At 40.3% G+C, this 25,288-nt stretch overlaps 1 protein-coding gene across 3 annotated transcripts in view; it reads right to left on the bottom strand.

Moving 5' to 3' along the window:
• The window catches only part of LRRC2 (leucine rich repeat containing 2), a 361,338-nt gene that overhangs the window by 64,867 nt on the left and 271,183 nt on the right, over positions 1-25,288 (bottom strand). For all 3 annotated transcript variants that reach the window (XM_025187890.2, XM_075931850.1, XM_006129375.4), the window contains exons 3-4: positions 16,307-16,517; positions 11-167 (exon numbers count right to left, since the gene is read on the bottom strand). In XM_025187890.2, coding sequence (XP_025043675.2) covers positions 11-167; positions 16,307-16,517 — 368 coding nt within the window. The remainder of the gene's footprint in view (positions 1-10; positions 168-16,306; positions 16,518-25,288) is intronic.

Below are 25,288 nucleotides of genomic sequence, written 5' to 3'. Positions count from 1 at the left end.
GTCAACATACCAATCTCAACTGGAAGATGTGTGATCTGGTTATTTGATATCTCCAAGACTTTCAGCTCTTGAAACAAGGCAATGTAGGCTGGAATGATTTGTATCTGTGTTTTGTGTATATGCCATTCTTTCAAATGCGTCTGTTCTTTCAATGAATCTGGCAATTCCTGTAATGAAATGAGATCACGTAAATCCAGAGCATTTAGCTAGTGTTTTATTTTTCTATATTTCCAATTTAAAGACAAGCGAATATCTATCCTCTTTATTTCCCATTGGTTGTCTTGGGATAGCATGGCACTTTGCTCACATCCCTTCCAGGAGTTTCCCTTCTAGATGGAGCATTGCCACTGCTCATTGCTACCTCAATTGGTTTACAACAATCAGTCTGAACTGTAGGTCCTGTCCAAACAGCCTGGCATTTTTGTCAGCTTATTTGGTCAGTAGGTCTGCAGTTCCTATTGCCCATCATATGCAATTTATTGCAACAGGATAGTAAATAACGTCTTTGCAAATTTGTTAAAGGTGTTGAATGGACTTCAGAGGAGTGCAGACAGATCACTACCCAAAGCCACTAGATCAGATTTTACCTATTAATGTACACAGTAACTTCAATTAGACTTCTGCATGCATACAACTGATAGCAAAATTGGGTTAAATTGTTTCAATTCAACAGGGCCTTCTTACGGAAGGCCTACATGCTACCATAACCACCAAGACAGGGAGTGTCACTTGATAAACCAGGAACTTCCCTAGAAATTGGAAGGCCAGGACTCACCCAAAATTCAGGAGTGATCCAAGTCACTCCCCCTGAGAAAGGGGGAAGCAGAGGGAGGGAATAGTTATTTCTGAACTTACAGTGAATATTACCAAAAAAAAGGGATGTGGGTACTGTCAACAAAGCCAGTGTGTTAATATTCAATTTATCTTGGAGAAAGGGCAAAAGCCGTGTACTTATTCATAAAGCAACTCTTAAGACTTTATTCACAAGCAAATGAAAAAGGACATGTTTCAGCAAGGTCTACATGGGCCAATTAATATATAACATATTAGTTTGCTTTAGTAAATACACCTCCACAGAGCACATTACACATCAATAGAAAAGCTGTTATTTACAGTTAGGGCACATCTACACAGCAGGGCTAAAGCCGAAATAAGCTACACAACTGATGTAGTTCAAGTTGCATATCTTAAGTCAAAATAGCTTATTTTGGCTTTTGGTGCTGTCTACACAGCAGAAAATCTGAGAAAGAGCAATCTTCCTCTGACTTCTCTTACTCCTCATAAAATTAGAGTTACAGGAATCAGAGTAAGAAGTCCTCCAGCTAGATATTATGTCAAAATAACTGTTTGTAGTGTAGATACGGACTGTTATTCTGAAATAACACTGCTGGGTAGACATAGCCTTAGGCATCTAATGTTAGGCACCAAGATTTGACAGCTTTGGCCTCACTAAATTGTAGAATTAAACATTCATGTCTCTGCTCAAGTTTGCATTCCAATATGCCTCACCAGAAGTAACCAGGTAGCAGGTTTTAAACAAACAAAAGGAAGGGTTTTTTTCCACGCAGCACACAGTCAACCTGTGAAACTCCTTTCCAGAGGATGCTGTAAAGACCAGGACTTCAAAAAAGAACTAGATAAATTCATGGAGGCTAGGTCCACCAATACTTATTAGCCAGAATGGGTAGAAATGTTGTCCCTGGACTCTGTCTGTCAGGGACTGGAAATGGATGACAGGAGAAGGATCACTTGATGATTACCTGATGTCCTCTGGGACATCTGACATTGGCCACTGTCAGAAAACAGGATATTGGGCTAGATGGACCTTTGGTCTGACCCAGTATGGCCATTCTTATATTCTCAGAATTTAATCACAGGAAGTTGCTCCACTACTTTTCACTATAAACATCTTTAATGTTCTCACGCTAGTTTGGCTATTGGGTTTCTTCAGTGCAGAACTCAAATAAACTTAATCATAGAGTTTATGATACCCATAGGTACACCAAAGCACATAAGCAGATGCTTAACTGTCCGCACCTGAGTAATCTCATGCTCATTAAGCAAAACATATGCTTAAGTCTTCTTGACTTCAGCATGTGCTAAAGTGTTCTGTTGAATTGGGTCCAAAATAGTGTGGTCCTCTGAGACCTTCCTTTTAGCATTTATCAAATAACTGAGAAGGAATGTGGATATGTCTAAACTGCAATTATAAACTTCACTGGCCTAGTCTAGCTGCAGACTTATGCTTGCAGGTTTCAAGCTGAAAGCCCATGTAATCACATTATAGATTTATGGACTCCAGCAGGAGCATGGGTTCTAGGACCCTGCAAGAGATAGGGTCAGAGGTCAAGCACCAGCCCAAGTCCCAACATCTACACCGCAATTCAAGAGCCCTGCAGCCTGAGCCACGTGAGCCAGTGTCAGATGGCACAGGCCAGTTATGGGTCTCTAATTGCTTTGTAAACAAACTCTTTTAAACTTGATCCTACAGCAGCATATCATCACTGGATCAAAATCATAGGTAACATTTTCAGAAGAGTCTACATGACCGGGAAGCCTAAATCCCATTTTCAGAAAGGGTACGTCTACACAGCAACATTATTTTGAAATAACTAGTGCTATTCTGAAAGAACTTAGTCCGCGTCTACACAGCAGGCAGTTATTTTGAAATACTTCTTACTCCAACTCCTGTAACCCTCATTGTACGTGCTGTAAGGGAAGTCAGAAGAAGACTTATTTCAAAGTAAGTGCTGTGTAGATGCTCCCAATTTAGAAATATGCTGTTTTGAAATAATCTATGCAACTGACGTAGCTCAATTTGCATAGCTTATTTCGAGTTAAGCCCTGCTTTGTAGATGCACCCAAATGGACCCAGGCACTTAGGCACCCAAGGACAATTGACTTTCACTTTCTGAAACAGGACTTAGACTCCTAAGTCACTTTAAGCATTTTTTGAAAATTGTACTCCAAATCTTTCTTTTGCCTCCAGGAAGCTTGGATATTGTGAGTCTTTAAACAGCTCCATAATTAGAAGCAATTTTTGCCTCGCCAGTTTCTAGTATTATTTCAAATACTTTGAAAAGAATTTGCTATTGGGGTTATTTTCAACACTCCATTATGTTTAGCCTGTGTCTTTCAGGCATGTTGAATGATGGGAAGTGCAGGTCTTTTAAGCTTTTGAATTCATGCAAAATTGTTTTAGTTAATTGGTTTTCAATTCCAACCAACTTTTCATAGTTTGAATTATACAACAAATGCCCTAAATGTGGGTCAGATAGAAATCAATTGATAAAGATGAAAACTAAGTAATTTTAGACTCTATTATGCAAAGTAGCATATCATCTAGCAATGTTACTGCTAGGTTTTCTATCATTCTGCAGTGATAACAGCTGGAATAAATAACATAGCTGCGGTGCCATTACCATCTCTGCAGCAGTAGCTCTGCATCATAAAATGAGTTTTAATAGTTTCTACCTTTACTCCCTTTAAATCTTTGTATGTGGGTTTTGTTTTGTTTTAGAATTTTACATCACAAAGGCAACTTTAAATGCGAAAACCATAATTTTAGCTTGTTTTTAAGATCAGAAACTTCCGTTTTTCTTTAGAATTAATAGTTCCCCAAAACTATTAATAAGGTGACATATTTTAATAAATTCCTGGTACTTAACTAACCAGAATCATGTACAGCTAAATCATTCATCTTAACTTGATTAGCAGTACAGTGAAACAGATATTCAAATGCTGACCACTGATATTTTTAAAAGAATAATTTAATGTTAGTTCTAATTCCATGACTTCATATGTATTTAAACCTGTAGATGTTTATTCTGTAGGTAATTCTCTTTCCCCCATCCCTTGTTGATATAGATTGTTTTCTTTTAGTTTTGTATGGGGGAGGGCTGAGTTTGGCTGCATTTCCCAGGAGGTAAATACCATATTTGTATCTGTTTTATATATATGTCCGTTGATGGCAACTTTAAAAAAAAATGCCTGAATTGTCTCAGGATTGGTAATGAGAAATCTTTCCAAATTCTTGTAGATAGTTACCGTACCTTCTCGTTCACTCCGACCTCTCCAAATGTGCAGTACTTATTGTTACAATAAATAATGAATACATAAATCATGAACTTCAAATGACTGCTTCTCTTTTTTCATCTCATTCTTGTTTTTCCTCACCATTTATGGACTGAACTGAGACTTAACTTGAAACTTCAAATGACAGTAACGTGTAGCACATAGTTATATGAGCCAAAGAAGCACTCTCGAGAGGACTTATAAGTTTGTGAGGAAGTGATTGGACAGCCCAGTAGCTAAGGGGCTAACCTAGGACCTACAAGATGTAGGTTCAAAGGGCCCTTTCTACCACATATGACCTGTATGCATTTGGGCAAGTCACTTAGCTTTTCTGTGTCTCAGGGTATGTTTACACTATACAGTTCTTTCGGAATGAACTATTCAGGAATAGTTATTCCAAAATAGAGTTTTTGAAATAGCACATCTACACTGCAAGAAAGCCACAAAATGAGTCTGAGGCACGCTTCCCTAATGTAGACGTGCTATCTCAGTTTAGAGCCCAAGGAGGAATAATTCAGAATGGCCCTCATGAGGGGCTATTTTGAAATAGCAGAGGTAGAGCATCAACACATGCCTTATTTAAAAATAGTTTCAGAATAGGCATTATTCTTCATGGAATGAGGTTTACAGAAGTCAGAATAAGCAGTCCTTAAATTTGAAATTATTTCAAAATGACAAATTTCTTTTAGTAGAAACTTGCATTGTTATTTCAGAATAACGGCCAATAATCATCCGAAGCACAGGATTTGGTGGTGATGGGGGACTTCAGCTATCCAGACATATGTTGGGAAACTAACACAGAAAGACATAGACTATCCAATAAGTTCTTGGATTGCATTGAAAACCATTTTTTTATTTCAGAAGGCTGAAAAAGCTACTGGGGATAAGCTATTCTAGATTTGATTTTAACAAATAGGGAGGAAATGGTTGAGAATTTTAAAGTGGAAGGGTGAAAGTGATCATAAAATCATAGAGTTCATGATTCTAAGGAATGGTAGAAGGGAGAACAGGAAAATAGAGACAATAGATTTCAGGAAGACAGATATTGGTAAGCTCAGAGAGCTGGTAGGTAAGGTCCCATGGAAAACAAGACTAAGGAGAAAAACAACTGAATAGAGTTGGAAGTTTTTCAAAGGGACATTATTAAGGGCCCAAAAACAAACTATTCTCCTTCATAGGCAAGATAGAAATTATGGTAAAAGACCACCTTGGCTTAACCGAGAGATCTTGCATGATCTAAAAATAAAAAGGAGTCATAAAAAAAGGAGTCATAAAAAGTGGAAACTAGGACAAATTACAAAGGATGAATATAAGCAAACATTGCAGGAGTGCAAGAGCAAGATTAGAAAGGCAAAGGCACAAAATGAGCTCAGACTAGCTACTGACAGAAAGGGAAACAAGAAAACTTTCTATAAATATATTAGAAGCATTGGGAAGACAAAGACAGAGTAGGCCCATTGCTCAGGGAGGAGGGAGAAACTGTAACAGGAAACTTGGAAATAGCAGAGGTGCTTAATGACGTCTTTGTTTTGGCCTTTACCAAGAAGTCTGATGATGAAGTAGTGCCTAACTTGGGGTATGTCTACATTACCCCCCAGTTCAAACTAGGGGGGGTAATGTAGTCATACGGAGTTGCAAATGAAGCCCGGGATTTGAATTTCCCGGGCTTCATTTGCATAAAGCCAGCAGGCGCCATTTTTAAATGCCGGTTAGGTCGGACCCCGTGCCGCGCGGCTACACGCGGCACTGACTAGCTAGTTCGGATTAGGCTTCCTATCCGAACTAGCTGTACACCTCGTGGAAACCTAATCTGAACTAGCTAGTCTGTGCCGCATGTAGCCACGCGGCACGGGGTCTGACCTAGCCGGCATTTAAAAATGGCGCTGGCCGGCTTTATGCAAATGAAGCCCGGGAAATTCAAATCCCAGGCTTCATTTGCAACTCCGTATGACTACATTACCCCCCCAGTTCGAACTAGGGGGGTAGTGTAAACATACCCATAGTGAATTCTAGTGGGAATGGGTTTAGAAGATAAAATAAAAAAAAAGAACAAGTTAAAAATCACTTAGAAAAGTTAGATGTCTGCAAAGTCACCAGGGCCCGATGAAATGCAGCCTAGATTACTCAAGAAACTGATAGAGGAGGTATCTGAACCTTTAGCTATCATCTTTGAAAAATCATGGAAGACACGAGATTCCAGAAGACTAGAAAAGGGCAAATATAGTGCCCATCTATAAAAAAGGGAAATAAGAACAACCCAGGAAACTACAGACCAGTCAGTTTAACTTCTGTGCCAGGAAAGATAATGGAGCAAATAATTTAAGAATTCATCTGCAAACACCTGGAAGATAATAAGGTGATAGGTAACAGCCAGCATGGATTTGTAAAGAACAAATCATGTCAAACCAATCTGATAACTTTCTTTGATAGGATAACGAGTCTTGTGGATAAGGAAAAGTGGTGGACGTGGTATACCTAGATGTTAGTAAGGCATTTGATACGGTCTTGCATTATATTCTTGTCAATAAACTAGGCAAATACAACTTAGATGGGGCTACTATAAGGTGGGTGCTTAACCACCCTGGCTGGATAACCATTCTCAGGGTATGTCTACACTACCACCCTAGTTCGAACTAGGGTGATAATGTAGGCAACCGGAGTTGCAAATGAAGCCCGGGATTTGAATTTCCCGGACTTCATTGGCATGTTGCTGGGCACCGCCATTTTTAAATGTCCGCTAGTTTGGACTCCGTGCCCCGCGGCTACACGCGGCACGAACTAGGTAGTTCGGATTAGGCTTCCTAGTGGAACGAGGAGTACAGGTAGTTCGGAATAGGAAGCCTAGTCCAAACTACCTAGTTCGTGCCGCGTGTAGCTGTGGGGCACGGAGTCCGAACTAGCGGACATTTAAAAATGGCAGCGCCCGGCAACATGCAAATGAACTAGGGTGGTAGTGTAGACATACCCTCAGAGAGTAGTTCTTAACAGCTTACAATCCTGTGAAAGGGCTTACAATCCTGTGAAAGGGCGTAAAATGTGGGGTTTTGCAGGGAGTCTGTTTTGGGACCAGTTCTGTTCAATATATTCAACAATGATTTAGATATTGGCACAGAGTACGCTTGTTAAGTTTGCAGATGATACCAAGCTGGGAGGGGTTGCAACTGCTTTGGAGGATAGGGTCATAATTCAAAATGATCTGGACAAACTGGAGAAATGGTCTGCGGTAAATAGGATAAAGTTTAATAAGGACAAATGCAAAGTACTCCACTTAGGAAAGAACAATCAGTTTCACACATACAGAATGAGAAGCGATTGTCTAGGAAGGAGTACGGCAGAAAGAGATCTGGAGAGTTATAGTGGAACACAAGCTAAATATGAGCCAACACTGTGACGATGTTGCAAAAAAAGCAAACTGGGATGCATTAACAGGAGTGTTGTGAGCAAGGCAAGATAAGTCATTCTTCCTCTCTACTCTGCGCTAATTAGACCTCAGTTGGAGTATTGTGTCCAGTTCTGGTCACCACATTTCAAGAAAGATGTGGAGAAATTGGAGAAGATCCAGAGAAGATCAACAAAAATGATAAAAGGTCTAGAAAACATGAGCTTTGAGGAAAGGCTGAAGGAATTAGACTTGTTTAGTTTGGAAAGGAGAAGACAGAGTGGGCATCAGAGCAGTTTTCAGGTGTCTAAAAGGGTTTCATAAGGAGGAGGGAGACAAATTGTTCTCCTTGGCCTCTGAGGATACAGCAAGAAGCAATGGGCTTAAACTGCAGCAAGGGAGGGTTAGGTTGGACATCCTAATTGTCGGGGTAGTTAAACACTGGAATAAGTTGCCTAGGGATGTTGTAGAACATTGGTCACCAACCAGTAGATCAGGATCTCCTGGTAGATCTTGGAGCCTTTGACAGGTTTGGCCAGGAGCCTATCCATGCCAGCACTTCATCTGCCCCTCCTGCCCTTTACCTTGGAGCTTCCTCCCACCCCCGAGAATCTCCTGCTTGCTGTGCAAAACATGGGGGCTACGTCTACACTGGCCCCTTTTCCGGAAGGGGCATGTTAATTTCAGCGATCGTAATAGGGAAATCCGCGGGGGATTTAAATATCCCCCGCGGCATTTAAATAAAAATGTCCACCGCTTTTTTCCGGCTTTTAGAAAAGCCGGAAAAGAGCGTCTACACTGGCCCCGATCCTCCGGAAAAAGCGCCCTTTTCCGGAGGATCTTATTCCTACTTTGAAGAATACTTTGAAGTAGGAATAAGATCCTCCGGAAAAGGACGCTTTTTCTGGAGGATCGGGGCCAGTGTAGATGCTCTTTTCCGGCTTTTCTAAAAGCCGGAAAAAAGCGGCAGACATTTTTATTTAAATGCCGCGGGGGATATTTAAATCCCCCGCGGATTTCCCTATTACGATCGCTGAAATTAACATGCCCCTTCCAGAAAAGGGGCCAGTGTAGACGTAGCCAGGAAGAAGAGGAAGGGATGCTGATATCTGGGTACTCTTCTTCTCCCCAGCCCCACTCCTACCCCCACCCCTTCATATCCCATCTCCACAGAGCAAAGCGGGGACAGGGATGAAGAGAGTTTGCTGGCTGTTTTTGGGCGTGGTGCAGGGCCAGGGTAGGGGTGAACTTGCCTTAGCACCACTGTACCGGTGGTGCCCAACTGGAGCCCACATTCCAAACCTTGGCCCCAATCCTGAACCCCTCCGGCATCCCAAACCCTGTCCTAACCCTAAGTCCCCCCTGCACCCAGAATCATGCCTGGAACCTGCATCCTGAACCTCTTCCTGCACCTCAACTCAGAGTCCCTCCAACACTCCAAATCCTTTAGCCCAAGATCAGAGCCTGGATATCCCTTCTCCACACCCGAGTCCTCTGCCCACTGCCTGATAAAAGTAAATGAGGATGGGGAGGAAGAAGTGAGCAGGAGCGGCGTTTCGGAGAAGGGGTGGGAAGAAGGCAGGGTAAAGGTGTTTGTGTTTGAGGTAGATCCTGGATTGCACTTAAATTCAAAAAGTGATCTTGTGCTTAAAAAGACTGGAGACCATTGTTGTAGAATCTCCATCTCGGAGCTATTTAAGAGCAGGTTAGATCGACATCTATCAGGGATCGTCTAGACAGTACTGGGTCCTGCCATGAGGGCAGGGGACTGGACATGATGATCTCTTGAGGTCTCTTCCAGTTCTAGTGTTCTATGTTTCTATGATTCCAAAATAACTTTTCTGTGTGCACATCCTCAGTTCCCATCTGTAAAATGGAGATAATACTTCCTTACCTCACAGGGGGTACATTAAAGAGTCTGAGGGGCTCAGATAGGATGGTAATCAAGGCCATGTTAATATTGGATAGATTAGAAACACCATTTGGTCACAGTTCCTAGAAAGCTCATCTTTGGCATGAGGAGTAAGAGGACATTATCCCTTTTTCAAACTTAATGTTCTTCTCTTCCCCTTCTGGCTGGTGCATGCTCCTTTTCTCATCCACACTATTCCCAATTGCTTGTGAGGGACAGTCCTTGGCATGTTCTTCTCCCACCCAAGAAGCAAGGTCCGGGTAGATGCTACAGGGAAGATGGGAAGAGTGGATGGCAGGAAGAAAGCACATTACACTTCTTTGTTCCCTGGCTCTGCCATGGTCTAGCTCTGTTGCTGTTCCTTCACTGGTCTGCCATTTCTTTCCTTCTTCCACTACATAATCTCCTAATATCTATTATTCCGAATTAACTCAAAATGAATACTGAGGGTGACATTCTGGTCCTATTGGAGTCAAATGGCAAAACTCCCATAAGCCTCAATGGGGCCAGGATTTCATCCTAAATGTTCTCCAGAAGTAAAAAGATAATCGAGCAAAACCTCCTTCCCTTGTTAAAGACAGCTCGGCACATTGGTTCAGTCTTTCCTGTGCTATCTCAGACACAGATCCAAGCCATCAGACTCCTTTATAATTTTTTTAAGAATGAACAAGTAGTCATTTAGGGGCTTATTCCACTGTCTGGAATCAATCTGAAAGGCTTAGAAAATTGTACTTATGTTTCTGTAAGGACTAAGAATTGTTTTATTAGTATCAAGATACTTTTTGTGGACTTTTGGTGCAGTAATCAGGCCAAATTCAAACCTGATTGCAGTGGAGTTGAACCCACTCACACAATGTCTGAATTTGTATCAGTTGTCTAGACTTCCAAATTTTCTCCGACAATCTTTCTCTGTACCCGGAGTTATAAGGAATAAACAACCTAATATTTTGTTACAGTGTGTTATTTTTTTTCAGGATATTACCTCTTTCAATACATTTCTGTGTTGCTGAAGTATAAGTTAATGTGACATTTTAGGCCTCTGTTAACAAACCAATGAGTAGTAAGAACTACAATTTACACAGACTTTATACTTTTGATTTCCTCTCCAATTCCCTGACGTTCATCCATAATCTTCAGCCACCATATTGAAGTGGCAGGCAGCTGATAAATTACTTCATGAAGAAAGCCACTTGGGAAATGTCCAGTCTTAGCCTCTACGAGTAAAACAATACCAAGAAACCCTTGCTTTGAAAAACTATTTAAAGGCAATATACCAAGATATCCACCACTTATTTAACTATCAGCAGAGAGAATAGAATCTACTTACTAGAGATGTTCCTAAACCAAAACTCTTGATTCCAAACACCAAGTTTTTAGAGACATTCAGATTCTGATTTAGATCCACACTTACCATTCTCTCTGCAATGGTTACCATTAAACCAACAGCTTGTCTGGATCCAAATACCTCCCTTAGCTTTGAGAAAGTTTGGAGCTGGTTCCAAACTTTAAGACTCAGTCTCATCTCTACTATTTAACCCTGCCAGATTCTTCATGATGTCAGAAAATGTCTATTGGTGTATAATAATGATGAGATAGAATTTGTCCATCGGGTGTGGTTATTTCCCATAAACTTGACTTACTATGACAAATATATAACTCACTGTGACCAACAGGTGGGAATAACAAATTGAAGTAGTCTCTTTATTGAGTTGCAAAGTAATATAAATTAGCAAAGTAAAATAGAGTAATTTGCAATAAATTATTTATTCAGTGAATCTCATCTATTTATCTCTTCATAAATTGCACCTGAGGTCATGATTGGCTCATAAACAATTACTATAGTCTAGCTTATGAACAATCAATTTGTTGAATGCATTTGATATTCAAGCCTTTTTTTTTTTTAACTGAACACATACTGTTAGAAACATGGGTCAAGATCCCAGCTGGCATAAAGCAACATAGCCAAGATCTAAGGGTGAAATACTGGTCCTGTTTGACTCAAATGGTGTGTTTCAATTCTCTGACTGCCTTCATTCCAACATCTCACTTAAAGTTTGTTGATTCCATGAACATTCTTGATGGTTAACTGCTTTCTGTGAATAATTAATGAATGAAACACTTTCATGGCTAGAAGCCAGTCAGAGTAAATTCATCAAATAATTCAAATACATTTTCATACGTTGGGTTTTAACAGACTTCACCCATCTGCAGTAGCAAAAACTTTCTCTGAAGAACTCATTTAATTCAGTAGGTATGTGTGAATCACAAAGAATCTCAGCTAAGAGCATTATCAACTGTCTGTCATTCTCTACTAGATAGCGGATTTGGACATGTGTTGTTAAGGGGGTCTAAAAGTACTATAGAATTATTTTTTCATCAGGGGCTCACTTGGGAGATTCTTCAAGTGCAGATGAAAAGAAATGACATGCAGAGGGAATTGAACTGTAACGGGAAAACTGTGAAAGAGACGCAGAGAGAAGAGCAATGCAATGGGAGGATAAATGAAAGATCCAAAAATGAAGAGGAAAAGACAATTAAAATAAAACAGGCCAGATCCTGATATGGTATAAATTATTTACATTGATATAACAGTAATACCTACTGATTGGGAGCCCATTGTAGACACTACCAATATATAAAAAGAGTTTGCCCCTGCTCCAAAGAGCATACAATCTAAATAGAGAAGACATATTCTTTACCTTCCTGATTGGTGGTAGGGGAAATAGATGAAGTGATTTACCCAAGGTCCCATAACTCAGAGGTTCCCAGCCATTTTTTATAATGAAGACCAGCAAACCTATTCACAAACTTTTGGTGGCCCCCAGTGCCAGTTCTAACCCTGAGAGCCCCACACCCTCCACTACCCCCCAGCACCAACCATTGACCCCAGGGTCCCCAGCATCCAAGCCCTGTACCCCATGCTAGCCTCCTGCCCTCAGAGCCCCCCTAGTAGCAGCCCCCCCATTCCAAACACCTCAGTGCCAGTCTCCTGCCCCTTATGTTGAAGAAAGAAAGAGACACTTCTGAGCCACACATAGCGCTTCCTCAGCTTCAGAAAGGTACTTTGAGCATCACGGTGAACTGTGCCCTGCCTGCAGTTTGTAAGTAAAAAAACATTAAAAAATGGTCCATAGCACCTTAGAAAATAATATAAATAATAAAAAATATATAGATGGTATCATGAACTTTTGTGGGCACAATCCACTTCTTCAGATGAGAAATATGGAGTAAGAGGCACAGAGCTTCAAATGAAAAAATAAATACAAGGTTGAATAGATAGGTTAGCATAAATTGCACTGTTAACACATATTCTAAAGGACTATTCAATTCTTCATTATTTTATTTGTATTTCCAAATTTGGAGACTCGTTTAAAATAATCATAAAATTGAAGCAACAATACCAATTAAGAAAGAAGAGAAGGAAAGATACACAATCAAGAAGCTGGGGGAAATAGCCAACAAACTACAATTTACAACCTGAAAACTTAGAGCTTTAAAATTCACAGTGTATCTACAGAGGCATAGCCATAGTACTGTAGTGCAGGCATTTACTGCAGTGACAGAAGAGGTTCTTCCATTGCTGTAGCAAATCCACCTCTCCAAGAAGTAGTAGCTGGGCCAATGGAAGAACTTTTCAGCAACCTAGTACTGTCTACATGGGGACTTGCATTGGGGCACAGCCTCGAGTGACACAGTTAAGCTGACCCAACTTTATAATGCAGATCAACCCATAGCCTCAGATAAGCCCCTTCAGACAAGAATGCTCTGTTTCCTAGACAAGCTTTTTTTTTTTTTTTTTTAAACTTAAATAGTTATATGGGTAAAAGCCCTACTGTAGATGCAGTTATGCTGGTATAAAAATGCCTTATACCCTATAATTGATTCCCTTCCCTGTTTGGGAATAGTTATATTACTATCCATGTGTTTTATACCAAATAACTGCATCCCCACTGATGAGGTTGTATACCAGTATAGTTAAACCTGTATTTTTTCCTACCTCATCCTTCCCATCTAACTGTTAATATTCCACAGACATGCAGAAAGGATCAGGCTTGCTAGGAGAATGCAGTGGGTTCTAGTCTGTTCTTGCAACTAGAGGAAAGCCTATCTAATTTGGCTTGGAACGAAGCCTAAGGTTAGAGGAAACATACATTTAGCCTATATGTAGTTTTAAAATCCTGCTTCTCTCATGCTTTGTTCCAGTTGTTCAAAGAAGGTACATTTTATTTAAGACGGCCATTGGTCAATATTACTGTTCACAGGTTCCCAAAGGGAGGAAATACGGGTGCCCCGTACCTTGCAGGGCGATGAGCAGTTGATATACACAGAACAGAGAGGAAGAATCATGAGATGGTGAAAGGCACAAGGTCTAACACCTGGACACCTGAGGGAGTGCATTCAGAGAGACAGGAGAGAGGACAGAGGTGTTGCTAGCTCAGTATGTGGGATAACTCTTGGTGTAACTGAGGAATATTTCCATTAAGTCAGTCATGCTACACCATTATCAAACCACTGCGAGTTCCGATGCAGGTTCAAACTACATATTTAAAATACCCATCGTAAAAAAATGAGGTATAAGTAGCCTTCCTAAAAGGCATTGATGATCCACAGGGTCCTTGAGATCTACACACATTCTCAAAATGCACATACTGTATATAAATTATTTATACTTTATAATCCAACTCTGTTTAGCTTACATACTATACCTATTTATTTAAAATATAACTCCGTGCTTGCACTTCACCTCTCCTTCGAACCCTTAGCAATAATAAGTTTACAACTAAGAGATACAGTGAGACTCCACTTAATGAAGATGAAAACCTCAGTGCAAATGACACTTGAGTGGCTGAAGCATATTAAATGAGAATATGTCCGGATGAAAGGTTATAATATCTAGTCAGCAATTCATACCCTATTGTGACTTTTCCTCATGCAGTAAGTCCTCAGAAATTGCAACTTACAAAACTATTTTCAAATGGGTATTGTCAAGTTGATCTGATTTTTATTTTCAGGGTTATTCCAAAATACACTGAAGACCCTTTTTTAAATGTTTATTGCTGTTAATGTGTCAGTTCCTAGCCAAAATAGAGATAACGAGCTGAGCCACAGACCAGCACTGGGAGGCAAAGGTGGTTTGATGCCACTTCTCCACTTCTAAGAGCTACTCTGGAGAAGTGGCTATGTATAAAATACAGCACATACTTTAAAATCAGAGGTTGGCAATAAGCTGGACACGTATTGCCAGGGTAAGCTCCTGGTGGGCTGCCAGTGCTTTATTTACCTGCGCCTACTCATGTATAGCCACTTGAAGCTCCCATTGGCTGCAGATAGTTATTCCTGGCCAATGGGAGCTGCAGGAAGTGGTGTCCCAGTCTGCGCTGCTTCCTGCAGCTCCCGTTGGCCAGGAAAGGTGATCCCCAGCCAATGGGCACTTCAAGCAGCCATACCTGTGGAGGCACAGGTAAATAAAGCACCAGCAATCCACCAGAGGCTAACCATGGTGAACTGTGCCCTGCCTGCAGGCTGATTATTGCCCACTGCTACTATAGACCTATATGCTGCTGCAATTTATGGTTACATCTCATCATCCCAATGACCTGCTTTGCAAACCACACTAACCATTCCTCCTACCACGCCTGACAATCTCCCTCCCATTTGCAAAGAAGACCTATGCTGATAGCTATGGTGTAGGCCAAGCCACAACCTAGCTCCACAGATCTCTGACACTCAAAATTATTTCTCAGAGATAACAGTTTTGCTTCAACCATAAGGATACATAGCAGGATCCAGAATCAGGCCCCATTTTCAAAGTTAAATGTTTAAGTTGTTCCAATCACCTTCACAGAATTAGCTTTCAATAGGCCAAGAGAATGTATTATCCCTGACTGATGATAGAAAAGGGAAAACAGAATAAGAATATTAGCCACCTAAAAGTGAGTCAGAGATATGACAAAGTGTTCAGCAGTCAGTTACCAGACAGTCACTTCGGGGTTGCAGCTGTTTGTCACTGCCAAATTTAAAAAGCCAGCAATCAGAAAGGCATGCTGGCAAAGTTCCTATAAAAAGACTGCACAAGCAACCTGGCATTTCCTAACATTTGAGTGCTTGACCTTGCAACTTCCATATTCTTTGAATGTAATGTTTTGTGTGCTATTATTTATACAAACTTGTTATGTCTATTTAATGCACTTTTTTGAGTATCAGATTGATTCCAAAATATACACTGCAAAAGGAATATTTTCCCTCACAGGATAATATAATTTTCAAATTCACTCTCAGACTAGATCATGCTCCCCCCACCCTTTTCTCATTATACACACACAAAGAATTATCTCTGATTGTGAAAATAAGACATGCTTCAGTGCACCTTTATCTTTCTAGAAACCAAGTCTGCTACTAATTGACGGGCATCAGGTGTGGGAGAGGAGCCCTGATCTCACTTCTAAACTGAAATCTCATGAAAATCAATGCAACTGTTATTTTCATCACTCCACTACTGGTAAGGTCTACTTAGGATTTTGTTTTAAGCAGATGCAGAACAAAAATGGGTGTCTAAGCCATCAAAGAACGCAAGCAAACCATTGGGTATTTTAAAAAGAATCAATAAGCCAGTCAAGTCGGATACTGTTATTGCCATCACCTTTTCACCAGAAGTAGAACTAGGGAAAGATCCCACTGTATTGTGATGGCTTACTCCCATGCTTTCCAGAGAAATACATTACAAACATCTCTGCAGAATTAATTATCGACATATTTTAAAACTAAAAACGTTACTAATTTATAGCTAAAAAGGAAGGAAATATTACTGTCACTCCTAATCAGTAGAAAACTACTCATGATGGACTAGAACATCAGACTTTACCATAAAAAGTTTTGTTAGTGAAAAAGTGTGCCATGCTAATCACTCAAATACTACAGAAAAATGCTCAGACTAAGTTTACCGTCCAGTGCGCTCCAGAAAGTTGAAAAATAAACTTTCTTCTTTCTTTGTCTGCTACATTTGACAAAGCACTCTTCTTAGAGAGCCGAGAGTTCTTTTCAACTTTATCCACGAGCTTCACAGTGGTATCTATGAAACCATTCTTTAGGTATGCAGATTGTGGAACGCCTTTCTTTCTGCACTCTAGGACGAAGTCCCATTCTTGCTTTATCCTGAAATAGTGCCGATAAAGAGTTTCTATAAATCCAAATAACAGAAGTAAAAAACATAAAGTCTTGTATTTTAAAATGAGACTCCGTCCAACCTCCAAATCAGGACACACATTTCACACATGAAAATGATAAAACTGAATGCACACAAATCAGATGGTAATCCATTTGATTTTTACACTAAAAAGTCCTGCTTGCACTTGGAAATGCATAGATGTCTTTTCATAGGCAAATGACTAAAGATGCAAATTGAGCATGTACATTTAGATGCCATTTTTAGAATGCTTGGCCCAAGAGTAATGCTTGGGTTTGTCAGGATGAATGGTAGAATTCTGATGAGTAAGATCTTCTTTGATGTATATGAGGCAGGATCAGAAAGTTAGGCACATCTGGGATCTGATTTTATATGAATTTTGCCATTCATTTCAATCGGAGTAGATAGACTCATACCAAACAAGTTACAAATATAAGAATACAATTAAGACCATAAATTGATTCTGGATTTATGCTCATAATTTTTCAACAGGAAAAATATTTTCTGACCTTTTTCTGGCCATTGGAAATAATTTATTTTTCCCTAACTTTTTAGATTCAAGTAGAGTTTTTAACCTAGAAAAGTAAAGGGATTGTCTTCTAAAACAGTGGTGTGCACGTTATAGAAAAGTTGAAGTTAAAGGTCAAATATATTTTACCCATGCTAGTTTCAACCTGAATGTTACTTAGGGCTTATCTATGTGAAAAAGTTTCACCAGTAAAAACAAGGGTAACATTTAACATCAGAGACACATATTTTGATTTAAGGATAACTTATTTTTGTTTAGTTCAAGTCAATTAAGGAACAGGTGTAACTAAACCAAAATAAGCCATTCTTATATCAAAAGAAGAGTCTCCACAAAGCCTTTTGCTCCCGTTTAACAATATTGGCTTAAAAGGCAATTTAAATTATACTACTTTAATTTGGTCATGTAGATAAGCCCGTCTCTGAACCCAAAGATCACTGGCAAAACAGGGAGCAGACAGTAGGAAGGCAAGAGTTAATTCAGGGGGTTCACAAATCTAAAAAATATTGTTATAATATACATGGAGGAAAAATAGGCCCAAGACACCTACATATTGTTTTCTAAAATTATTCTACTAGTGAGTGCATCTAATTAACTATAAAAGCTTTTTGTTGTTGTGAGCAAAAAGTTGGGCAAGAAAGAAACGTGTAGAGATACATTAAAATAAACCCCAGAAGGCAAGAGAAAAAGAAAAATAAGATTTGAACCATTAAAAAGGGGAAAAATTAAAAAGTATCCAAGCCCCCACAGTTTACTTCTCTGATATCTTAGAATTTAGAAGTGACCTTAACTTTGCTGTGCTGTTCCTTCTTCATACACTCCTCCTCTGCTTGTCCTCCAGGTATATGAATTCCATAATTGGTGAATTTTGATTCTATGGAACAATTCTCACTCTTTCATGGAATTCCTTGATCATCCACCAAGAATTAAAAATTGCACTCTAATAATTCAGTGAACTAAAAACTGGCTGTTTGTTTTTGGTGACTTGCTTTTCCTTTACTCAGCCAGCCCTATAAATGGTTAATTCTTTCATTCAAACTGGTTGAATTCAGGAACCCGAATAAAACCCATGTAAATGGAAGAGGTGGGAGCATAAAAACCTTCCCCTCTCCAGAAGTGGGTCATGTCCATGCTGACCATTAGTTCCAACCCAATACATAATAAAACCCACAAAGAAGATTTAGCTCTAAATCCTTTAAGTGTGATAGCAACCAGGGAAGCATTGATGACAAGAAAATGTATTTTCCTCTGATATTTTACTGATAAAATGTAGAAAATACAATTATTTAGTGGCAACAACAATTTTTAGTTGAGTAAAACGCAATTAAACCCCAAACCACTGATAATGTAATCATTCAGCAACTGAACACAGCAGAATAACTACAAATTAAGTGACAAACTGAGCACGAATATAAATACATGGTGATGTAAGAGCGGAGAAGAAATTTGACATGGCCTTTAGTGTCAGCCTAATGCAATATGCTCTTCAGAGCTTATAAAGAATGATTTCATATAACACCAATTTACGCACCATGTGGATAGAGAGTGAATTATACTAATGGGGCAATGTCTGATTTTATCCAGTCTGTGTCAGAATTCTAGGCATGGTCAATTCCAAAGGCAGATGTTCTAATCACTCGCAATCATAGCTTATACCACTGGAGCTGCATCGCCAACCACATATTAATCAATATTACATTCCTTGCATAGAACAAGCCTCGTATACAGATTTGGAGGAATTTGATTTTTATCAGTAAATATCAATAAACATTGATTTTTCACCATACACATATAAAAAAAAATTCATCTACAATAACCTAAATTTCCAGATAGGTAAAGTAAGAAAAGTGCTTCTTGACAGCTTATTAGACAGTAAGTAAATTTACTGTGTAAATTTTATACAATGTTGACAGTTTCTCTCTTGTCATTAATTACTGACAGTTGTGAAAATTTGATTTGGTAAATTAAAGAAGTGCTTTAAAGTAAGTGTTGATATAATCGATCAAAATTGGATAAAAATCAAAAGGATATTATTTATTAAATAAAATTATAAAATAAATCATTGACTTCTATTCAATCTACTAGTCTATTCTTATGCCAGGCTAAAATGTTCAGAGAATTTTCATAGACAAATTGATAATCATTACTTTCAATGATACCTGTATCATAGAAACTATAGATGTGAGATCACCCCAAGGGGACAGGTCTAATTAGGGGTTCATCATTCTGCTTTAGATAGTCACTGTTAAGTATGTGATTGCCATTGTTCCTTATAGAACCTTTATCAAAATAAACTGTTTTACCTCTGATTGACTATCTTGTATAAGGGAAACTAGCTGGAGTTACCCGGCGTTGCTTGGTCCTGCTCCCCGCCAGCCAATTCGCTTCCCCCTCCTCCCCCCTGGCCAGTCCTGCTTCCTGCCAGGCGGTTCTCCTCCTCCCAATCTCCTCCGGCCAGCTCCACTGCCCCTAACCCCCCTCCCCAACCAGCTCGTTTTCCCGCCGGCCGCCCCTTCCTCCCAGCCAGTTCCTCTCCCCCTTCGCCCCCCCCAATCAAGTGTGGCTGTTTTGGGGGGGGTTTTAGACTACCTGGTAACCGTAGCTGTGGGGGGGTAGGGTGGATGCCCAAGCCGTTATGCGCATGGGGGTGGGGTGAGTCCTGGATGGTGCTTTGGGGCCACAGGTGGCAGGCACTTGACCTAGGGTGGGCGGAGCTGCCCCTGCAGCGCAGTGTGGCAGGTTATTTTTGATTTTTACAGGTTGAGATTGGGCCCGATTGGGTCCAAAAGAACGTTAAAATCTTCTCCTGGAGGAAAGGTTATCCCATGGAAAGTTTGGTTGCGGTAGGTCTTATAGTGTCCAAGTTATTAGAGCACAAACATACAAACATTCTCCTTTATATATTAGATTATGTATTATCACATTTCTGCTATCATGCGTGCCTTTGAAAAAGGAAAAAACCCTCTGTTAGTAAGAAAATTCTATATGAAAGATGAAGTGTTATTTTAAGAAAATAAACCATCAGTAACTATTTGGCACTTCCAATTCTTTTTAAATCGGTTAACATTTCTCTGAGGTGCGTAAATTTGTTTCCAGTCTAAATGCTTTGTTTTGAAGAATGGCTTTCTTTTAAAGGCTCTGGAAATCCCAGAAACACATTTTCCCCTACAACAAATACTTAAGAGGGTGGGGAAATCTTTTATTGGATCAACTTCTTAACTCATCCATCTTTAGGGTTGCCAGGTGTTCAGTTTTCAACCGGACAGTCCAGTATTTGAGCTTTCTGTCCGGGAAACAAATTGAGAAAATACCAGATATATAAATGTCCAGTATTTTCTAATTAAGTAAGTTTTATTATTATGATAAGTATCAGTACATAGTTGCATACCGCCTGACTGGTAGGCACGCACACACTGTGTGAGCATGTCTACCAGCCACACAGTACGCAACTACACAGTAGAGAGGAGGAAAGGTGGGGCCAGGGCGGGATGGAATCCCCAGGGCCGGACTCGCCCTTGCGCCTCACTGGGACCATGCACAGGATGGGCAGCACCCTGGGATCTGTATGTGCCTTTGCCAGCCCCGCTCCCTGCTGGCCAGTTCCCCCCCAGCCAGCTCCACTCCCCTAACCTCCTCACGGCCAGCCCTGCTCCCCGCCGGATGGTTCCCCCAGCCAGCTCTACTCCCCTCAACCCCCTCCCGGCCAGCCCTGGTTCCAGCCAGCCAGTTCTCCCCCCGCTTCATCCCCCCTCCGATCTCTCCCGGCCAGCCCCGCTCTCCCCCAAACCTCCTTCCAGCCAGCCCTGCTCTCCCACCAGGCTGGTTCCCCCCTGGCCAGCCCTGCTCTCCCAAACCGTCTCCTGGCCAGCCCTGCTTCCCGCCGGCCGGTTTCCACCACCCCCCGATCTTCCCCAGCTAGCCTTGCTCCCCCACCCCCCATCCTGTTCTGAGATCACATGTGTCCGGTATTTTTTTGAAACCCATCTGGTAACCCTATCCACCCTTGTGTTGTGAGAAAACTGGATGTGACACAAGTTGCGGCCATTTTATGTACTTAAGCCTCTCTCAATTAATGGAAGTGAGGATACCACATAGGAATAATTTGGGCCTGATTAGGCAGACAGAACAAAACCAGCTGTAAACTGCAATTTTACTTGTTGATATAGAAAAAGAGAAAGGACACATTCTTGAGGAGGTGGGATAAATGTGGAGAACTGACCTTGAAATTTTTCTTTTTACTGAAGATGCTTTGCTAATAAGGAGAATGATGAATTATTATTGGCTATTGCCAAGCCCACTATGGGGAGATAGTTGAGCAAAGAGAACTAGAGCCTTGGCCCTTTAAATTGCCACCAGAGCCCAGCACGGTGCACTCCAGCCAGCACTGAGGGCTGCCTGGAGAAGGCTAGCCCTGCCCCTTCTGCCCAATGCTTGCTCCTTCCTGGGCATTGGCCCAGTCCCCTTGCACTTTGTCCAGGAGCCCAACAAGTCTGTCAGCTCCCCTAGCTGTTGCAAGGGAAATGGTTAGCTTTTATGTGCTTTGTCAGAGAAAGAAATGGGGAGAAATAGTTAAGTTACCACAGCTTTGGGATCTGAAAATGCTGAGTAATACTGAGACCAATATGACAACACATAAGAGGGTTGTAGAGATGCTGTAGAGATGCAAACTCCATAAATCCTACAGTTTATTTTTGTTTTCTGTTTATTAATTAATAATAGTGTTGTTATTATTATTATTATTATTATTCAGCTGTGAAATAAGCTTGATTTTCATTCTAACCTTTAGGGAATGTTGCAAATTTATTGTAAAGAGATGGGGTTCTTGTAGTGTTTCATAGATCATTTTGCTACAATTGGGTCTAATGGAGTCGGACATGTGGCATGAGTACATCATAAAAGGGCAGGGAGATCATTTAAGTGAGATCTGAAGCCTGAATTCAGTAAAATACTTAAGCACAGGCTGAACTTTAAATGCAGAAATAGTCACCCTGGCTTTGATGAGTTTATTTATGTGATGATAGCTAGGTATATGCATAAATACACTTTGCTGAAAGAGAAATCACTCCTCCCCTAGAAAGATGTCAGACACTGTGATAACCTCACTACAGGACAATCGAGTATCTGTTTCCAATAAGTCCTCAAGGTAGTATTTTGAGGTATGGTGTAAGATCAGCAAAGATTATGAATACTTAAGTTTTACTGTTGAGGTTATTGCTGATTTTTGTCCTCAGTAAGACCTAGCCGCTCCCACTCCATAACATCCCTTTTTTATTTTAATATGTGAAGATTAAACAAACTACATTTCTCCCTCTAATGTGGATAGGCAAGTTCTGTGCTGCTGCCATTTTAAATTCTCCAGAGATTTCACTTTGGGAGTAATACAAATAACTGCTGAAGGGTACATTAAATAATACTTTGAAGGAATAACCTTCTGGAAAATAAGTAGGGTGACTGGATTTAGCACATAAAAGGATTCAGAGTCATTAACTGAGACGATACCTTTCATTTTTGAGGGTGAATGGCTAAAATACTTTCCCCAGCATAATTTAAAACTTGCTAAGTGGCTGGATGGGCGGTCTCAAAGGAAGAAACAAGTGCTTTAGGAAGTGGTGTGATGTTTCATTAGATGGCACTCTTCCCTCAGAATCACCACTGAAGAAATAGCCCAGCAAGTACCTGAAGGTACTGTATTAATTGATGTCATTTCTTGTGTGAGACTCATTAAGACCTAGCCACTTGCATGAATTAAATGATCCCATGGGATTTTTTGCAAGAAAAGTGTTGTTAGACTGGCCAAAATACAGTTTAAGTAATTCTGTTTAACAACATTTTCTCCGTTAATTCCAATTCCAGTCCTAACCTAATCCTGTTGTACAGGATTGCAGCTGAAGGATATGGGCAGGACCGTAATAGCCAGAAAACTGTTTGTCTGTCAATTATATTATACAAAAAGATCTGTTTGAGTAAATGCATATGAACAAAAACAAATTATACTGTTAAAATGGTAATTAAACATTGCATAATTACTTCCAGCCTAACCACCAATTTTTCAAGGATTCATAATTTTCCAAAACACTTGGTTTGGTCCAAGTTTGTTGAGAAAGTTTCTCAAAAATAACTGAACCATTTTGTGCTCAATGAAGCACCAAAAATGAAATGCTTTCTCTCTTTTAAAAAAAACTATTAGCAATAAAACAGCTGGAACTAGAACAATACATGCCAACAGAGAAATAGAGAAGAGACTTTGAGTGTTCTATTGAGAGTTAATTTTGATTAACAAAGATAACTTTGGGGAAAAAAATGTTACAAGCTGCATACGGACTGAATAACGTACAGGCTTTTTTACTACATTCAGAAAGAGTCCAACTTATGGTTAACTTATCTTCCCAGGATGTAGCTAAGAAATGAGTGAGACAGTTCTGCAAGCTCTACCTTATTCACTTCATATTTTGTTGGTGGATTGGGAATGAACCAAGGGCACTGGATTGAACCTTTGTGTCTTGAATGGACACTCAGGCCTAGTCTACACTACATGGGAAAGTGGAAGTAAGATATGAAACACCAGCTACATAAATTACGTAGCTGGAATAGAAGTATCTTAAATCCCTGTCCACACAGTGGGGGGTCATTGGGAGCTTTTGGAGTAGGTGTACCAGTGCCAATGGGGGCATCCTTTGATCTATAATACACCCGCTAAATTGACAAATTAATTTGTCAAATCCCAGCTTAACAAAACCCTGGCTGGGATGATTTAGTTGGGTTTGGTCCTGCTTTTAACAGGGGGATATACTCAATGTCCTACAGAAGTCCCTATGGTTCTATGACATTTCCACACTTTTCAGAGTTTAACCTAAGTCTTAGTTCTGTATTAACAGTGTGTGTTTTTGAATTGCACACAATGGCATACAAACCCATTCACATGGATTAGCTAGTGGCTCTATTCTCTAGAATTTGTATTGATTTCCATACAGATGCAATGAACATAGAATACTGTGCGTTTCTAACATATTGTGGCTTATAATTTAAACCACGGTCAGGAAAATTTAGGAGGAGCTTTTCTGAAAGGTTTGGGAATTGTAAACAAAACAATCATTTACACCTGAAGACAATACGGTGAGCAGTGTTTTAAGATACAGAAAGCAAAACACTAAGCTACTTCCTGGCCTATAAAAGTGCTCTGCTATTCAGCAATACTCCATCTTTTCTGAATTTATCCAATCCAGCTCCACTTCCTAAAACCCACTTCATATACATCTATCTCCCCAAGTGCATTGAAATGCCAATGCATAACATTCAAGTGGTAAGGGAAGCATACAGAACCTCACTGTATGCTTCCCTCTTATGTAGAAAGTCAATTTCTTTTTAATCCATGAAGTTCCTTTCCAAATCAGAAACAAGTTTGCAGCAAATAAAGTTTCGCCCTTGCAGAAGGCTTGCACCCACCAGGGATGCAAGCATCCTACACACAAACAAATAACATCTTTCCTGGTGTGGGACCAAAAAAAATAGGAGAGCAACAACGGCAACACTTTCCTTTCACTAGGGCCGCAATAAATATAATTCCTTCTTGAGCACTCATTTAACACTCTCTTTCCTTCTACAACTGGATTCATTCCAAAACCAACCCTTGCTTGTTTGCATTTCTCTTTTATACCCTTCGTTTGGTCCTGATTATTTGTGGAGCCGAGTTCCATTGGCTCCATGATTTAATTCAGGAGTTTCAAACTCCTGGCCAGCAGGCCATCCCCGCCAAAACAATTACACAATCCAACCCAGGACTCCCAGTGGACCAGGGGAGCTGTCCGTTACCTCCTCCCAATCTCCTCTTCTTCTTGCCATCACCCCACCCACTCCTCCCATAGCACCCTGTCCCCAAAGACATGGCTTTGGGGATCAGCAGGGTGAGGCTATCATAGCACAGTGACATCCCCTGCACTCACCATGGCTGCATAGAAGTGGAGCAAGTACACTCACCCTTTGCACTCCACTTCCCCCATGGAGTACATGCAAATATTATAGATGCCAAATCAAATCCTACTCCCTATATAGTAGGAAACCACTGTGGGCATAATATTATGTAACTATTGCACAACATCTTAACGATTGTTATATAAACTAAAACAAGGATTCTTAATTTCATCTGGATGGACTTGTAAATATAAACACTCAAGGAAAGACTGGCACTTCCTTACTCAGCAGATTGACGTACTGTCC

This window comes from Pelodiscus sinensis, chromosome 6, assembly GCF_049634645.1.
Source record: "Pelodiscus sinensis isolate JC-2024 chromosome 6, ASM4963464v1, whole genome shotgun sequence".
In the NCBI taxonomy this organism is placed as follows: domain Eukaryota; kingdom Metazoa; phylum Chordata; order Testudines; family Trionychidae; genus Pelodiscus; species Pelodiscus sinensis.
The sequence above is the reverse complement of the archived record's forward strand: the minus strand, read 5'-3'. Positions and strand labels throughout refer to the sequence as shown.